This window comes from Meriones unguiculatus, chromosome 4 (genome assembly GCF_030254825.1).
Source record: "Meriones unguiculatus strain TT.TT164.6M chromosome 4, Bangor_MerUng_6.1, whole genome shotgun sequence".
Taxonomy (NCBI): domain Eukaryota; kingdom Metazoa; phylum Chordata; class Mammalia; order Rodentia; family Muridae; genus Meriones; species Meriones unguiculatus.
The window spans coordinates 11,159,184-11,177,129 of NC_083352.1; the positions used below are offsets into that span (position 1 = coordinate 11,159,184).

The 17,946-nt window shown below is 40.1% G+C and overlaps 1 protein-coding gene across 2 annotated transcripts in view; it reads right to left on the bottom strand.

The window, feature by feature from the left end:
* Positions 1–17,946, bottom strand: part of Csmd1 (CUB and Sushi multiple domains 1) — a 1,585,983-nt gene that overhangs the window by 558,151 nt on the left and 1,009,886 nt on the right. For both annotated transcript variants that reach the window (XM_060381443.1, XM_060381442.1), the window contains exon 7: positions 9,358–9,435. In XM_060381443.1, the coding sequence (XP_060237426.1) occupies positions 9,358–9,435 (78 nt within the window). The remainder of the gene's footprint in view (positions 1–9,357; positions 9,436–17,946) is intronic.

A 17,946-nucleotide genomic window follows, 5' to 3' on the forward strand; every position in this document is an offset into this window, starting at 1 on the left:
ACCCTAACATAAATGAAATTCAAGAACATGACCTAACATCTATGCTTATGAAGAGGTTAATGGAGGAAAGAAATAAAATGCGTAAATAATTATAGGAAGATAAAATCAAACAGATTATGGCCATCCGTAAAGAAATATAGGAAAATGGAGCAAAACAGTTTGTGGCTTTTAGAGAGAAAATGATTAAATCATTGAAAAAAAAAAATAAAAGAAATAGAGGAATGTTCAAACAAACAGGTGAGGGAATTGAAGAAAAAGCAGGAAAATACAGACAGGTGAAGGAAATCAACAAAACAGTTCAAGATCTGAAGATAGAATTGGAAAATTTAAAGAAAACACAGAGGAAATCATGGAGAGGGAGAACTTAGGAAAGAAAACAGGAACTACAGAGATAAGCATAACCAACAGACTACAAGAGATGAAAGAAAGAATCTCAGGTGTGGAAGATACAACGGAAGAAATCGACATATCTGTCAAAGAAAATAATAAATCTAAAACATTCCTGACACAAACAATCCAAAAAATCCAAGACAATATGAAAAGACAAAACCTAAGAATAATAGGAATAGAGGAAAAAAAGAAGATTCCCTCTTCCAAGGACCAGAAAAACATTTCCAACAAAATCACAGAAGAAAATTTCCCCAACTTAAAGGAGATGCCTATAAGAATACAAGAGGCCTATAGAACATCTAATTAGACCAGAAAAAAAAAAATCCTCCCGCCACATAATAATCAAAACAGTAAGTATATAGAACAAAGAAAAAAATACTAAAAGCTGCAAAGGTAAAAGGCCAAGTAACATATAATGACAAACCCATCAGAATCACACCTGACTTCTCAACAGAGAATATGAAAACCAGAAGGGCCTGGACAGATATCATGCAGACCCAAAGAGAACGCAGATGTCAGCCCAGGCTACGGTACCCAACGAAACTCTCAGTCCTCATAGACGGAGTAAACAAGATTTACGATGACAAAAACAAAGTTCAAAAATACCTACACACAAATCCAGAGTTACAGGAGATACTAGAAGGAAAAATACACCTCAAGAAAACTAACTACTTTCAAGAAAACACAGGAAATAAATACCCTCACTACAGCAAAACAAAAAGAAGCCAAGCACACAAACATACTACCACAGCTAACATCAATATCAAAGGATCTAACAGCCACTGGTCATTAATCTCTGTCAACATCAATGGACTCAATTCTCCAATAAAAAGACTACCAGACTACCAGAATGGATACATAAACAAGACCTAACAATCTGTTGCATACAAGAAACACACCTAAGTCACAAAGATAAACATTATCTGAGAGTAAAGGGCTGGGAAATGGCTTTCCAACCAAATGGACCCCAAAATCAAGCAGAAGTAGCCATTCTAATATATAATAAAATAGACTTTCAACCAAAATTAATAAAAAGAGATGGGGAAGGTCACCTCATACTTATCAAGGGAAAATTCCACTAGGAAGACATCACAATCCTGAACATCTATGCCCCAAATACAAGGGCACCCACATTTGTAAAAGAAACATTAATAAAACTTAAGTCACACATAGATCCCCACACATTAATACTGGGAGACTCCAACACTCCCTTCTCAACAAAGGACAGGTCAACAAAACAGAAATTAAACAGAAAAAATAACTCTAACAGAGATTATTAATAAAACGGACTTAATGGACATCTACAGAACCTTTCACCCAAACACAAAAGAATTTACCTTCTTCTTAGCACCTCAGAGAACCTCCAAAATAGACCATATAGTTGGTCACAAAGCAAGTCTCAACAGATAGAAGAAGATTGAAATAACTACTTGTATCCTATCTGATCACCATGGACTAAAGCTGGACCTCAACAACAACAGAAATAGCAAAAAGCCTACACACACATGGAAACTGAACAACTCACTACTCAAGGACAGTTGGGTCAGGGAAGAAATAAAGAAATTAAAGTATTCCTAGAATTCAATGAAAATAAAGGCACAACCTACCCAGACTTATGGGACATGATGAAAGCAGTGCTAAGAGGAAAGTTCATAGCACTAAGTGCCTTCAAGAATAAATTTTAAACATCATATTCAAGCAACTTAATGGCTCACCTAAAGGCCCTAGAGAAAAAAGAAGCAGACACACCAAAGAGGAGTAGATGGCTGGAAATAATCAAACTCAGGGCTGAAATCAATAAATTAGAAACAAAGAAAACAATTCAGAGAATCAATGAAACCAAGAGCTGGTTCTTTGAGAAAATCAACAAGATAGACAAACCCTTAGCCAAACTAACTAAAAGGCAGAGAGACACTATCTAAATTAACAAAATCAGAAATGAAAAGGGGGACATAACAACAGACACTGAGGAAATCCAAACAATCATTATGACTTACTTCAAAAGCCGATACACCACTAAATTTGAAAATCTAAATGAAATGGACAATTTTCTTGATCGATTCCACTTACCAAAGCTGGATCAAGACCAAGTAAATCAATTAAATAGTCCTATATCCCCTAAGGAAATAGAAGCGTTCATCAAAAGTCTCCCATCCAAAAAAAGCCCAGGGCCAGATGGTTTCAGTGCAGAATTCTACCAGACCTTCAAAGAAAAGCTAACTCCAATTATCTTCAAACTATTCCATAAAATATAAACAGAAGGAACACTACCAAACTCATTCTATGAAGCCACAGTTACCTTGGTACCTAAACCTCACAAAGACACAACAAAGAAAGAGAATTTCAGGTCAATCTCCCTTATGAACATTGATGCAAAAATACTCAACAAAATACTTGCAAACCAAATACAAGAACACATCAAAGATATCATCCACTATGACCAAGTAGGCTTCATCCCAGGTATGCAGCGGTAGTCCAATATATAGAAATCCATCAAATGTGATCCACCATATAAACTAACTTAAAGAAAAAAAAACACATGATAATCATGTGTTAGATGATGAAAAAGCATTTGACAAAATCCAACATCCGTTCATGTTTAAAGTATTGGAGAGATCAGAGATATAAGGCACATATCTAAACATAGTAAAGGAAACATAGAGCCAGCCTATAGCCAACATCAAACTAAACAGAGAGAAACTTACAGCAATTCCACTGAATTCAGAAACAAGGCAAGGCTGCCCACTCTCTCCATATCTCTTCAACATAGCTCTTGAAGTCCTTGCTAAAGCAATAAGACAATTAAAGGACATCAAGGAGATACAAATTGGAAAGGAAGAATTCAAAGAATCACTATTTGCAGATGAATGATAATATACCTGAGTGACCCCAAAAGTTCTGCCAGAGAAATCCTACAGCTGATAAACACCTCAGCAAAGTGGCTGGATACAAAGTTAACTCAAAAAAATCAGTATCCCTCCTGTATACAAAGGACAAATGGGCTGAGAAAGAAATAACACCCTTCACAATAGCCACAAAGACATAAAGTACCTTGGTGTGACCCTAACCAAGGAAGTCAAAGACTTTGTATGAAAAAAATTTCAAGTCTCTGAAGAAAGAATTAGAAGAAGATATCAGAAGATGGAAAGATCTCCCATACTCATGGCTTGGCAGGATTAATATAGTGAAAATGGCCATCTTGCCAAAAGCAATCTACAGATTCAATGCAATTCCCATCAAATTACTAACACAATTCTTTACAGACCTTGAAAGAAAAATTCTCAACTTCATATGAAATAACAAGAAACCCAGAATTGCTAAAACAATCCTCTACAATAAAAGATCTTCAGGAGGTATCTCCATCCCTGATCTCAAGCTGTACTATAGAGAATCAGTAATAAAAACTGCATAGTACTGGCATAGAAAGAGAATGGTGGATCAATGGAATCAGACAGAAGATGCAGAAAAATAAACCGACACTTATAGACACCTTATTTTTTACAAAGATGCCAAAACCATACAATGGAAAAAATATAGCATCTTCAACAAATGGTGCTGGTCTAACTGGATCTCTACATATAGAAAAATGCAAACACGTATCACCCTGCACAAAACTAAAGTCCAAGTGGATCAAAGACCTCAATATAAAACCAGACACTGTAAACCTGTTAGAAGAAAAAGTGGGGAAGAGCCTTGAACTCATTGGCACAGGAGACAACTTCCTGAACAGAACACCAACAGCACAGGCTTTAAGAGCAACAATCAATAAATGGTACCTCATGAAACTGTAAAGCTTCTGTAAAGCAAAGGACAGAAGAAAACAACTGCTTACAGATTGGAAAAGGATCTTCACCAACCCTATATCTGACAGAGGGTTAATATCCAGTATGTATAAAGAACACAAGAAGCTAAACAGCAACAAATCAAGTAACCCAATTAAAAATTGGGGTACAGAGCTAAGCAGAGAATCCTCAAAAGAGGAATATCAAATGGTAGAAAAACACTTAAAGAAATGCTCAATGTCCTTAGTCACCAGGGAAATGCAAATCAAAACAACCCTGAGATTTCATTTTACACCCATTAACATGGCTAAGATCAAAAACTCAAGTAACAACACATGCTGGGGAGGATGGAAAAAGGGGAACCCTCATCCTCTGCTGGTGGGAATATAAACTTGTACAACCACTTTGGAAATCAATTTGGTGCTTTCTCAGACAATTAGGAATAGTGCTTCCTCAAGATCCAGCTATACCAGTCCTAGGCATACATCCGAAAGACACTCAAGTATACAGGGACATTTGCTCAACCATGTTTGTAGTAGCTTTATTTGTAATAGCCAGAAGCTGGAAACAACCCAGATGTCCCTCAGCTGAGGAATGGATATAGAAATTGTGGTACATTTACACAATGGTATATTACTTAGCAATATAAAACAAGGAAATCATGAAATTTGCAGGTAAATGGTGGGAACTGGAAAAGATCATCCTGAGTGAGATATACCAGAAGCAGAAAGACACACAGGGTATATACTCACTCATAAGTGGATATTAGACATATAATATAAGATAATCATACTAAAATCTGTACAGCTAAGGAAGCTAATCAAGAAGGAGGACTCTGGCTAAGATGCTCAATCCCCATTCAGAAAGGCAAAGAAGATGGACATCAGAAGAGGGAGAAAACATGGAAGAAGGCAGGAGCCTACCACAGAGGGCCTCTGAAGGCTCTACCTTGCAAGGTATTGAGGCAGATGTTGAGACTCATAGCCAAACTTTGGACAGAGTGCAGGGAATCTCATGAAAGAAGTGGGAGATAGCAAGACCTTGAGAGGACAGGAGCTCCACAAGGAGAGCAACAGATCCAAAAAGTCTGGGCACAGGGGTCTTTTCCGAGACTGATACTCCAGCCAAGGACCACTCATGGAGATAGCCTGGAACCCCTGCACAGAGGTAGCCCATGGCAGTTCAGTGTCCAGGTGGGTTCCATAGTAATGGTGACAGGGACTGTCTCTGACAAGAACTGATTGGCCTGCTCTTTGATCATCTCCCCCTGAAGGGGAGCAGCCTTACAAGGCCACAGAGGAAGACAATGCAACCACTCCTGATGAGACCTGATAGACTAGGATCAGAGGGAAGAGAAGGAGGACCTCCACTATCAGTGGCCTGGGGGAGGGGCACAGGCGGGGAAGAGGAAGGAGAGTGTGATTGGGAGGGGAAGAGGGAGGGAACTACAAGGGGGATACAAAGTGAATAAACTGTAACTAATAAAAATAAAAATAATTTAAAAATTAAAAAAACAACAACCAACTTTTGTCTGTTGTCTGTCAATAGCATGGTGTGGTGCATTGAACAGGATTGGCCTCACATCTTGGTCACACAGGTGGCACTGTTAGGAGATGTGGCCTTTTGGGAGTATGTCTGGCCTTGTTGAAGGAAGTATATCACTGTGGTGGTGGGCTTTGAGGTCTCCTATGCTCAAGCTATGCCCAGTGTGCCTCACAGTCTCTTCTTGCTACCTGTGGATCAAGATGTAGAACTCTCAGCTCTTTCTCTAGCACCATGTCTGCCTGTACGCTGCCATGCTTCCCACCATGATAATAATGGACTAAATCTCTGAACGTGCAAACCAGCTCCCATTAAATATTTTCTTTTATAAGAGTTGCCATGGTTATGGTGTGTCTTCACAGCAATAAAACCCAAAGTAAGATATATGGTCTTTATGCAAAGTTGGCATGAATTCGATTATACTTGAAGTGTGTTTTTGATGGTAGATAATATTGATTACAAAACAATCTGACAGGAGACAAGAAAATAAACTATAAGAGGAGGTACTTGGGTATATTTATTTCTGGTGTCTATTACTCCCCTAAGATCTACACAGCAATGCATGCTGGTTCCACATTCACCATGCATTTAAACGCAAAATAAGATTAGACAAGGCTCTAGAACCCACGTTCCTTTCCTGTTTGGAATAAACAGAGGTAACCCAACATTCAAGAGCCAGCCAGAATGTGCTGTCGTTTCCGTGGAGCAAGTCTGTATTTGTAAAGTCATTTGTCATTAGCTTTGCATGGGGAAATTGTTCCCAGCTCAAAAGCAACAACAAGCATCTGTGTTCCTCCTGCCTCATGGCTGTTTATATGAATGTGCTGGAAAGGCATCCACCTGTCCATCCTTTCAGGGAAAGCATCCGGACAAGGAAGAGGAGAGACCGTATCTCTCCCTGTCCACACAACAGCAGGGTCTAGTACTGTATACTTATGATCTCAACACTTGCCAGATAAACTAACACATTTCAAGGTCAGCCTGGGTTAAATACATGTATGTAGACACACACACATAAACACACACACACACACACACACACACACACACACACACATGCATGTTGTGAGAATTTTGTTGTCTTTAAAAACCCAGTTATGTTATACAGATATCTTTTAATCCCACATGTGGAATAGGGGACTGCTTCAGATTGTCTGCAGCTGGTAAATATGATTTACCTTCTGCACTAGCAGGGGCATGATTCTTGCCAGGTGCAGATAGTTTACATTTGGAATTCTGGGAACTCCTGAGAGGGTATGTATGCCCAGAGACCAGAGAGGGGCAAAGGCACTCCAAAGAAGAATAAAAAAGCTGCTGTTCCTTCCTGCTGTTCCTGGTTGCTGCGGTTACAGTTTGACAAGAAGAAGTTGGAAATATCCTCATAAAATATACACACACACACAGACATACACACACAGACACTCACACACACGTATGTTCATGAAAGTGTACACATGACCACCCAGTCCCCAGCTTTCCTGTTGAAGCTTCAGTTCCTCTAGCCTGTTTCTAGCAGGTGTCAGATGAGCGTATGTCTTATGGTAAGGGGCTGTGGCCTCTAAACTCTCAGAATGGGCCTAGGAATCTGGAGTCTGGACCTCAGTGCAGGGCATTGGAGGAATCGGACCTCGCATCCCTAATGTGCACAATGCACCTCATCCTGTGGAAATCCACTTGCAGTGGTTACTGTAAGTGTGAAGAATGTAAATTGCTTTCTCACACCTTACCTCATAGAGATGGTAAGGAATTCACAGAGCACAAAGGGAAAACAGCTATCTTCGTTGGCTCACAGCAGGCTCAGAGCATGTCCTAACTGGCCCACCTCCAGCTGTCAGAGCAGAGACAGAGGTGAGGCCAGTGTCAGCATCTTTCCTGGCCTGTGCAGAGCAAGGTCCCCTGCTGCTAAGCCCTGTGATGACTCATAGAAAATCTGAATCCTCCTCTTTAGACAGAGACGCCCCATATAGGACAGCTAACTGTTCAGTGCCCACGCATGACAAAGATGAGTAAGATGCACTTAGAATATCCCAGCTTATCTTGCTGATAACCTTGCACAAATGATTGCTGATTTAGCATTATTGACGATGAATCTTGGACCTGAATATAGCAAGTGTTTATTTAGCCAGAGCTTGTGCCTTCAGCTTTCACTAGAAAATACGTCATTTCACCCTCAGCTGTCCCTTCAGGGTGACATATTTCCCTCAAACACACAGTGGTCCTGGAAAGCTCATAGCTTCTTCAGTTTTCTTACTGATGAATCCGCAAGCATGGCACAGAGAGTTTAGTAGTGCTTAGAGACGGGAGAGAATAATATCTGATACTCAAAAGGGAACTGTCATGTCAGCTTTGTACTTCCATTTCAGTGGGGACAGGAGAGAGTCTTGTATGAATAAGCTATGCCAGCGTCACCCCAGCAGATAAATGTGTGCCCAGTGGACAGAGCATCAGATCTAATGCTAACTTAATACAGTGAGTTAATCACCTGACAAATGATTCTGCCAGACTGTAGATCACCTCTTCAAAAATTTCAAGCATAAAATTAATCTTTTCAAAATTATTACCAACACTTTAGTTTTTACCTGTAAGACATACAGCCAGTGTTAACAAGACACTGAAACTTTATATAGATGAGCAAAAACCCTTCCTTCCTACTTCTGTCAATCACTTAAAAAATGTATCTTTTAAAAAATGCATCTCCCCTGCCCCTATTTCATTTGAAAGACATGAAGTGTGATTATCAAGAAAATGTAACAAAAACATTTATAGGATATAGTTGTTTTATAGCACCAGTTGCAAGCATTCAGATATGGGAATACCCAGTGAACACAGAATAGGGGGACTGTGAGCAGACGTCTGGGGAATGGCTGACGAAGGTGACCACAGGCCAATATAATATATGAATACTCAGCACTGTTGTAGAGCCTGATGGTATCATCAGAGGCAAGGAAACCCACAGGGAAAGTCTATAAAATATATGCAACCATCTAGATGAGAATTCAGATTTCGATTTATAACCAGAGAACACTGAACAGTCAGACCAGCTATGAAGGGTCAGTCTTTACAGATCAAGGCAGGATGACATCACTGAGTGACTGGCCACCTTCATCCATCCCACAGCTATTGAGAAAGTACAATGGCCCTGAGTGCATCTGAGCAGGAAGAGATTCATGCTCTACAACATTGCATTTCTCTTAGGAAGGACAGGCATGATGCCCAAATCCTCTACTCTGCAGGCAATAGATGATCAATGACATCAAACTAGAAGACCCAAAGACCCAAGTCCCATTTTTCAAAGACCAGACTAGTGTGTGCTATGGGGTTGAGGGGTGGAATGACTAGAGAAAAGAGAGTCCTCCAGATATCTCTGTGTGTGACAGAGTTTTAAGAAAGAAATCTTCAAGGTCTAGCTTCTTACAGGGAAAGACAAGAAACAGAGTTGAGATATGTTTAGGAAGTATGATAGATAACTGTCAACAGGTCATGCCTGATATCTGTTTCCTGCGAAGTTTTTTCAAAGTAGAAGAGAAGGGCAATTGAAATTGAAGCACCATCTCAAAAAGAATGTAATTAGGGACCATTAGATCCACTCCTGTTTCCCCCTCCAATTGTCCATCCATCCTCACACAGAAAGCAAGTGACTCACAGACAGAGTTTTTGTGGCTGCTGTCCTTGCTTGGTAGCATCTTGACTCCCCTGGACTTCAGCTCGATCGCCTTTTTCACTGAAAGGAAAAAAAAAGTAAATTATCAGATGAGACTCAGGGTTCACAAAGCCATACTTTAATCTTACATCAAACCCATTCTTAACACACTTCCACCAACCCCTGATCTATGAACTAGGATCTAAAAGGTGGTTGAGATTAAACAGATGGGAAACAGGCTACAAATAATCAGGGCTTTGTGGAAGCAAAAATTATCTCATGATCATGTATCCAGAGCTAAAAATAATTGACAGCAGAGCTTACATTCCACATCCAAACCCACTCACCATCAGGAAACACAACTGGATGCACCACTATTCTCTCCCCAGCCACACAGGGTAGGTTGTGCTCTTAGACTTTCCATAGTGACCCTCACCCTAACGCTTTTTAAATAATTTGATGTATTCATGAAAGTCTTTTCACAAAATAGATGTTGATCATGTGTTTATTCATGCTTTAATTCAATCACTTAAAAGTTATCAGATGGCAATGATAGGAAGCATTATAAAAATGCCATGCTCAAAATATTGTAGGTTAACCATGAGGGAATCACTCTCCTTCCCTTCCCCTCCTTTTCCTTCCTTCTCTTTCCTTTCCTTTACCCTTCCCTTCCCTTCTCCTCCCCTCACCTCCTATCCCTTCCCTCTCTTCCTTTTCCTTCCCTTCCCTCCCCCTTCCTTTCTCCTCTCTTCTTTTCTCTTCCCTTTCCTCCCCTTCACTTTCCTTTCTTTTCTTCCCTTTCCTTTCCTACCCTTCCCTTTATTCCCCTCCCTTCCTCCTCCTCCCTTTTTCATTCCCTCCTTTCCAAGCAGAGTTTTCCTGTCTGTGATATACATGCTGCACTGTAGTTTCCTCTCTCAGATTTAGATAAGGGTCTAAACAAAACAAAACTGGATATGAGCCAAAGTGTGCAGGAGGAATCCCTTGCCTTTAGAAATGAGAATTCAAGCAGGGAGGAAGCTGGGAGTGGGAGTGGCCTTCCTCTTCCTTTTCTTTCACTGCCCTGAGCTCGCCTTTCTTCTCAAGCACTCCTCTGGGAGTCTATGCATTGCTCAGTTGGTTAATTTCTCTAGAGGAGACTACACTTAGCAAGCAAAGGTGGCCAGGAGCCTGCTGCTTACTCCTTAGATTGCTCCTGTGCCTCAGCACTGTCAATCATTTCAGCCCAAGAAATGGCAATCAAAATAAAACAGCAGGCCAGCAGCTGCTGCTCCCCCTCCTTACTCTGTGCCTCATCCATTCCTAAGAGTCTGTGGCCCCAGACCCCTCCTGACCACGATGCCCAATAAGAGAATAAGTTTGTGACCAAGGCACAGGAAACACTATTTTAGCCAAGACCAGATGGCATTTACTTGTGTCACCCAACCTTCCATAAAGCTAGAAAAAAAAAAAAAACAAAACAAGAGGCTAGTGATGCCCTGATTTTCTTTTTTTCTTTTTTTGGACCAACAAAATGAAAGCAGTTATCTGCCACCTACCATTCCTCATAAAATGTGAGCTTTGTTATTTCTAAGAAGAGAGTGGACCTTTTCACTGCTGTAGATACCTTCTGTGTCTGAGACTCTACTGGGGAAACCTTTCACAGGAGGGATTTCACAGAGTGACAGAAGCAGAGGGTCTTCTAAGAAGACTGGAGAATGACATAGACAAAGTCTCACCAGTTGATGGGGAAGGGAGCAGATGTCTGCCCTCTTTGGTATCCTGACAGACAGGCTATCCTTGACTCTGTGTGCAGGAGTCAGGACTGTCTTCACAGATCCATAGCCAAACTGAGGCCTTGGGCTAGTGTCTCCCTGTGCTCTGGGTCAGCAAGTGTTAGATGTTAGATCAGCAGAATACTGTGAAGGCATTTGACACTGAATTATTTTTTCCAGATTGTTCCTCTTTATCTGAGCTTCATTGTTTAGAAGGCCCTATTCAGTGTAGATGGGGCTTCTATTTACTTCCTTCTTGGCAAAAAAGCTGACTTTTTAAATTAAATTTTATTTTTTATGTTAATTACAGTTTATTCACTTTGTATCCCAGCTTGAACCCCCTCCTTCATTCCCTCCCAATCCCACCTTCTGTCCCTCATCTCCTCCCATTCCCCTCTTTGATGTATAATCACTTTTTTCTTTTTCTTGTTGTTGTTGTTCTTGTTCTTCTCCATTTTTGTTTTTTTTATCTGGACCTGAATTGTATTGAATCCTTTAGTTCCATAAACCTCAAAGGTGGAATGCTACAAACATAGACAAGGATTGCTTATGGTAACAGAGAAAAGCAGGAGTGTGAAAAGGGATTTATTATCTTCTAGAGTTTTTCCCAAATGCATGGCTGATGAATGAAGCGGTTAGGATAGTCTGGGTTTCCCAGTGCTAATGTTACTCGGAGGAACAGTTCCTGACCTTCAACACTTCAGAGCTTACTGTCACAGAGCCCCTGTGGCTCTGGCCATATCCTTTAGGTATGACTCACCCCATTCAGGGACCAATGAGTATAAGGAGAGAAAAACCCAGAGAAGTTATTTCCTGTGATAATAACTTAAGCACCAAAGACCCTGTGGTCACTTATGGTTTGTAATAGCTCCACCATCTCCCAACATTCCCTCTGCCTCCACAAGGCTTGAATCAAAGGCCTCATCTTTGGTTACATTAGAAATCCACAGAGGTCCTAGCCCCAGGTTTTCTCTGCTTTGGTTTCCCTCCCTGTGACTTTATCCTTTCTTCTTCTTCTTCTTCTTCTTCTTCTTCTTCTTCTTCTTCTTCTTCTTCTACTACTACTACTACTACTACTTCTACTACTTATCTTTATCTCTATGTAGTGAGCAACAACAGAGCAAACAAAAAATGAGAGCAAGAAGCTGCCATCCTTAGACCCAGTTGTTACTGTGAGGTCTGCCCCAGAACCATAGCTTAATTTAAAATTAGAAGTGCCTTGATGTGTGTTCCCCATCATATCCACTTTCTTCTACAGAAATAACTTTATCTTGACATAGCTCAGGGGAGAAAAGATGAATGGGAAATGAGCAAGATGAAGGAGAATCAATGGGAAGATTATACAGAATGTTAAACTCACAGCAAATTCCACTCAGTGTAAACAGATAAAACAAACTGAACTCAATTCTCTCAGAAAGTAAAAGGAAAGACTGAGAGGCGCATAGGGTGCCATAAGAATGTCTGAATATACTGGACCTCTCTGAGAATGTGATGAGCCCATAAATTCCACGATTCCACAAATAATTGTTTCAAGCTCTGTGAAGCTAAATTTCCACTAGGGATGCTTTATTTATTTTTCAATATGGTGGTATTATTCTTTTGCTACTCTCTGAGCTACTGAGTTCTGATTTATTCCATGTTCCTTTAGACTCTTATTGGAAGACAATGGATTTTGGCAGTGTTGTCCAGAAACAGAAGTTGACATACACATCCTTGGTCTACAAGTTTTCTGCACCTTTCATTATGCTTCTCCTTTAATATCATTTTTCTTTCACTCAGAACCATTTCCTTTCTTCTACCTTGCTCTCCCTTTCTTTTTATTCTTTTTCTTCTCTTTCTTCTTTTCCCTCCTTTACTCTTTGTTACTTCAGCTCCTATTGATGCTGACAGAGAGAGCCTGGCTTATAAAGAAAGCAGCAGGAGAAAAGTGTGGCATACCAAGCTCCAGCCTGCAGAATGGAGGGAAAGATGCTTTCCCTGCCCCCAATAGCCTGCACTTCTCCATGAAACAAACAAAAATGATATTTTGTTCATTCTACACTCTTAGAAGGAATGATAAAATCCACTTTATGACTGATAACAATCTTAATTCTTATGTTTAACCTCAGACCTAGCCAAGGAGAACCTTTGAAGTCAGCTTACAAGTTTCTTTTCTTCACTTTTTATCATGGATTCTGAGCTTTTATTGAGTCAAGTTGTGAATTCACCTTTTGGGGTTTTTGGCTTAGCTTTATACTGTAAACCATGTATGTAAGATATACTAAGGTCACACTAGGGACTCTGGCCTATACTGAATAAGATAAAGTCATAAGTAAAACAAATAACTCAGCCATGTACCTAAACAGACAGTGGTATCCCGAGGCTAAACTTGGTACGAGGGAGGCAATGGACAAAGGCCACAAGGGCTCAGTTTGGACCAATGAGTCTGTGAGGTCTATTTGTGAAGCATGGTGGCTGTTGTTGGCAGTGCATGCATTTTGGGGTTTAGCTAAGAGAGTTTAAGTCTTAACATAAATAGTCTCAGGCATTTGGATACTTAATACCTAGCTTGTGGCACACTTTGGAAGTTTTAGGAGGTATGGCCTTGCTGTAGAAAATACGTCACTGAAGGTAGACATTGAAAGTTTGAAGACTTTAACCATTCCATGTTGGTTCTCTCTGCCAGGTGTTTGTGGCAAAGGACAGGAATCCCCAAGCTTCTGCTTCAACCACTATCTCTGCTGCCTGCTGCCGTGCTTCCCTACTATGACCCAGTCTTATCCCTCTAGAGCCATGAGTCAAATAAACCCTTCTTTCTATTGCTGCCTTGGTCACACATTTTATCACAGCAACAGAAATTGGCACACACTTTAGTGTCCTGACAGCCGACAATAGCCAAGAATCCCCTAGAAAAGAATCAGCCTTGGAAAATAAAAATAAGAAACAAAACAAAACAAAACAGAGCTGGAATTACAGGAAAACCTCTGCCAGGGCACAAAAAAGAAACAAATACCCCTCCACCCCACCCAACACACATACATACACACACACACACACACACACACACACACACACACTTGCTTTCTTTGTTGTTTCTAGACTTAGAAGTTGATTTTTGAGTTTACCTCCCTTCTATTACTGGCCAAGAACAAATGCCTTTGCAGTTCAAATAAAATTCAAGTTGTTTCAAACAAATTTATTGTTCTTAATATGAAGACAAAACCTATTTAGAAATCCGGTCAAAAGCAGCAAACCGTCAAGTCTGGAAACCAGCCTCTATCAACTTTAAAACCTTGCAATTTAGCCTAGAATGGTGATACATGCCTTTAATCCCAGCACTCAGAGAGGCAGAGACAGTATAAACTCTGTGAGTTGGAGGTCAGGCCAGTCCACAAAGCAAGTCCAAGACTACACAGATAAACCCTGTCTTGAAAAACCAACCTCCCCCCCCATTGGAATTTGATACAGTCAAAATATAAATCCAGTTTATTTACCAAGATAACTATCATAATTTTGTGAATAAATTTATAGACTAAAAATATTGTGTTTCATGTATCTAGACAACATGTGCAATATATTAATTAATAAATTCTCTCCCTCATTGGTCAGAGACATTCTTGTTCCAGAAATACCCCTTTCACACATAATTTGTCTTATAGCTATTTAATCAATACAGTAATAACTATAATCAACTCTTTGTTGTATACATTCTGTTATTATAGCACAGAAGATATAATTTATTTAAACTTCCATTATTCATTTTTAACTTTTGCTTGTTTTTGTTACCTAAAACAGGGTCCTAGTGTCTGTCACCATGCCCAGCCTTGTTTGTATTAATTCATTCTTAATTTCAGATGCAATGGTATATATTAGAACTATGTTTTATGCTTATAGATGTGTTTGAAAATTTTTATTTTTCTTTCGCTGTCAAAAAATAAAATTTTAATTTATTTTTTAATATTCCACAGTCTCGTCAACATTTTTATTGTTTAACACAAAATTAAGCTTTTGAAAAAAATGACATGCCTTGAGGAACTACAGTTGTTCACACTCCTTTAATCTCCACAAAGCTCATGATTTTCCAGGAGCTTTCACACCTCTGTCTTTTACAGATTGTTTCAAACATTAGGATGCAGAATTATTTCTAAATCAATTAGTCTCTTCATTACTAAGTGCAACATAATAGTCCCCCAATTAACACTGATTTTAATGCATTTTATATTGAAAAGGCCACAAAAATCCTGATGATTTCCTATTTTAAACACATTTTATTTAAACCCGTTCTTGAGCAATATGAAACATGTGGAATGGCCAAGAATGGCCCCAGCTTCCTGGAGTCTGCTGGCTGTCAGTGTCATGTTCACTTGTGGAAGCCAGTACACTCACAGGCTCTCAGCTATGGCTGTTCTGGGGATAAGGAGCCATGTTCCCATCTTCATCTGAGCTCATCACTTCAAAAGTGCAATCTATTAGCTTTCTGTTCATATGTTTAGTTAAGATATATTCTGATATGTAACCCAAGCTTATCATATACCCATGAGGATATCCCTGCTTCAGCCGCCATGTGCCAGAACTGCCCCAGCCTGGCTGTCCTCTTTCCTCCTGTGTGACCATTCTTCTTATTTTTTTCCTGCTTGGGTGATCCATTTATTACACAAGCAGGTTATCCTATTTCTAATTTCTCTTAAAAAAAAAAAGAAACAAGCTCAAAAAGAAAAAGAAAAGGCCATAAAGCAGCTAGAACATAACCAGGAAGCAGATGGTAGAACTTCCTCCTACTTCTTGCTAGCCTCTGAGAACAGGAAGGGCAGGGTATCGCTTTACATCCCTTCCTCCCCCACCCCCTCCATAGCTAAATTCACCTCTCCAAAGTTAATTCCCGTTTCTCTGTAATTTGAACCGGCTACTCAGCTCTCCACTCAGCCGCTACTTCCTAGAAACCCTCATACCTCAGCTGTCACTCAGCCCTGGCTCAGTTTAGCCTAGTACAGAGGCCACTACTGTTCACATGGCTGATTCATCCCCTGGGATCTTCATAGGACTGTCATGTGTCTAAGCTGTTCATATGCCCCATTGGTCACATGGGCACAGCCAGTATTGTGACCATCTAATCAAACTTATGATTGGTGTTCACAAATGATGCCTGCATTTGACACATGGCTTACCATTTCGGAGCTTATTTAAGCTGATAACGCAGCCTGACCACTTGACTACGCATCATTACTGGCCTCCTCATTGATTATCACTTAAATATACTTTACATTAAAAACTTATCTTTCTCCTTTCTGTGCTAGAGATCAGTACAAGAAGCATGCTGGCAGACTCATCCCTAAAGTTTTCTTTTTAAAACTTTATCATATTGTATGACACAATGTCCAAACAATTGTCTAACTACACATATATTAGCCCATAAAGCCAACATGTCTAAATTCAGACTTTGGTTAAATAAGTATATAATAATATTTTCTAAGCACTCTTTTAATAAATTCATTATGTTTTTTTTTTTTAATTTTGTTTGGTTTGGTTTGGTTTGGCTTTTCAAGACAGTATTTTTCTGTGTAGCCTATATATGTCCTGGACTCGCTTTGTAGACTAGGTTGGCCTTGAACTCACAGAGATCTGCTTGCCTCTACCTCACTGAGTGCTGAATTACCAGAGTGCACAATCTGCTTCTGTGAAGAAGCACCAACTCCTCACAGGGCTCATGGGCTACTAAAAGCAGGATGGAAGTCTGACACCTCTGCCTCAGTTGCATCTCTCTGCCTCTTTTCCTATGGATGCAGGACAGAATAAGTCATTCTCCTAACACTGTAATGTCCTTGGGTTCAGGACAGAAAACAGGACAGGCCTCTGAGGTAAGCACCATCTGGGGAGCCTACAGCAGGGAGCAGAAGCATTCATTTACCTGAGAACCTTGTCCCATCCAGCAACAGACCTCCTATCAAGACCAGAGCTGAGATGATGTTGGACCAAACTCTGTAAGCGCTTCATTATAAATCCCTCTTGCCCTGTTCTACCTCTGTTTAAACCTCAAGCTCAGGCTTTAGGTGAGCTGACATAAAGTCAATTGACTCCTCTCTCTGTTCCTCTTCCCAACATGGACACATGGAATAAATCTTGCCTCTCTGACTTCACCACCATTCATCTCTTCAGTTGCTGTTCTAGGGAGCAAGAAGCTGAGGCAGATGTACAAGGCTGGCTGGGACTGAGTTTTAACCCTAAAATTCTCTAGTTATATCATTGCCATATAAAATATAGATGCTGTATTATTCTATTATTCTACAGATGATTATATTCATCTCTATTGCACAAAAGCTAAGAGAACCTAAAAAAATTACTGGGAGGAAATAAGAGAATCAAAAGAGCTCATTGCACAGAGGAAGCTAGTGTTACAGTTTTAATTCCTTTCTTCCCAATCCCATGTGAATTGTTTAAGTTTTTACAGAATGCTGATAAAGACACCTATTTTTTTTCCCACAGAGGAAAAAAAATAAAGTTGCACTTTCACTGTTTCCATTACAACTTCCCATATTTTTTCCTTAAAATGCTCTTAGCAATGGTCATCTTTAGCATGAGTCAACACCTCTGCTCACTTCCTGGGCTTCTGGGTAACTCCGAACACCTGCCAACCAGACCATGTGTTCAAACTCTGGTCCATTTCTCCAAATAAACTGCCAGCATTAGAATGGGCCAGGGCTGTCGCCATCAGACTGAATTGATTTCTCAGAAAGCTGTGCCAGCTGCCTTGCCACTCCTACCCAGGAATATCTTAACTAACCCTCATCTGTCACCAGCCTTAGACACTCACCAAGGAGGCAGCGAAAATGATCTCAGTTTTATCTGCATTTAAAGTAATGGA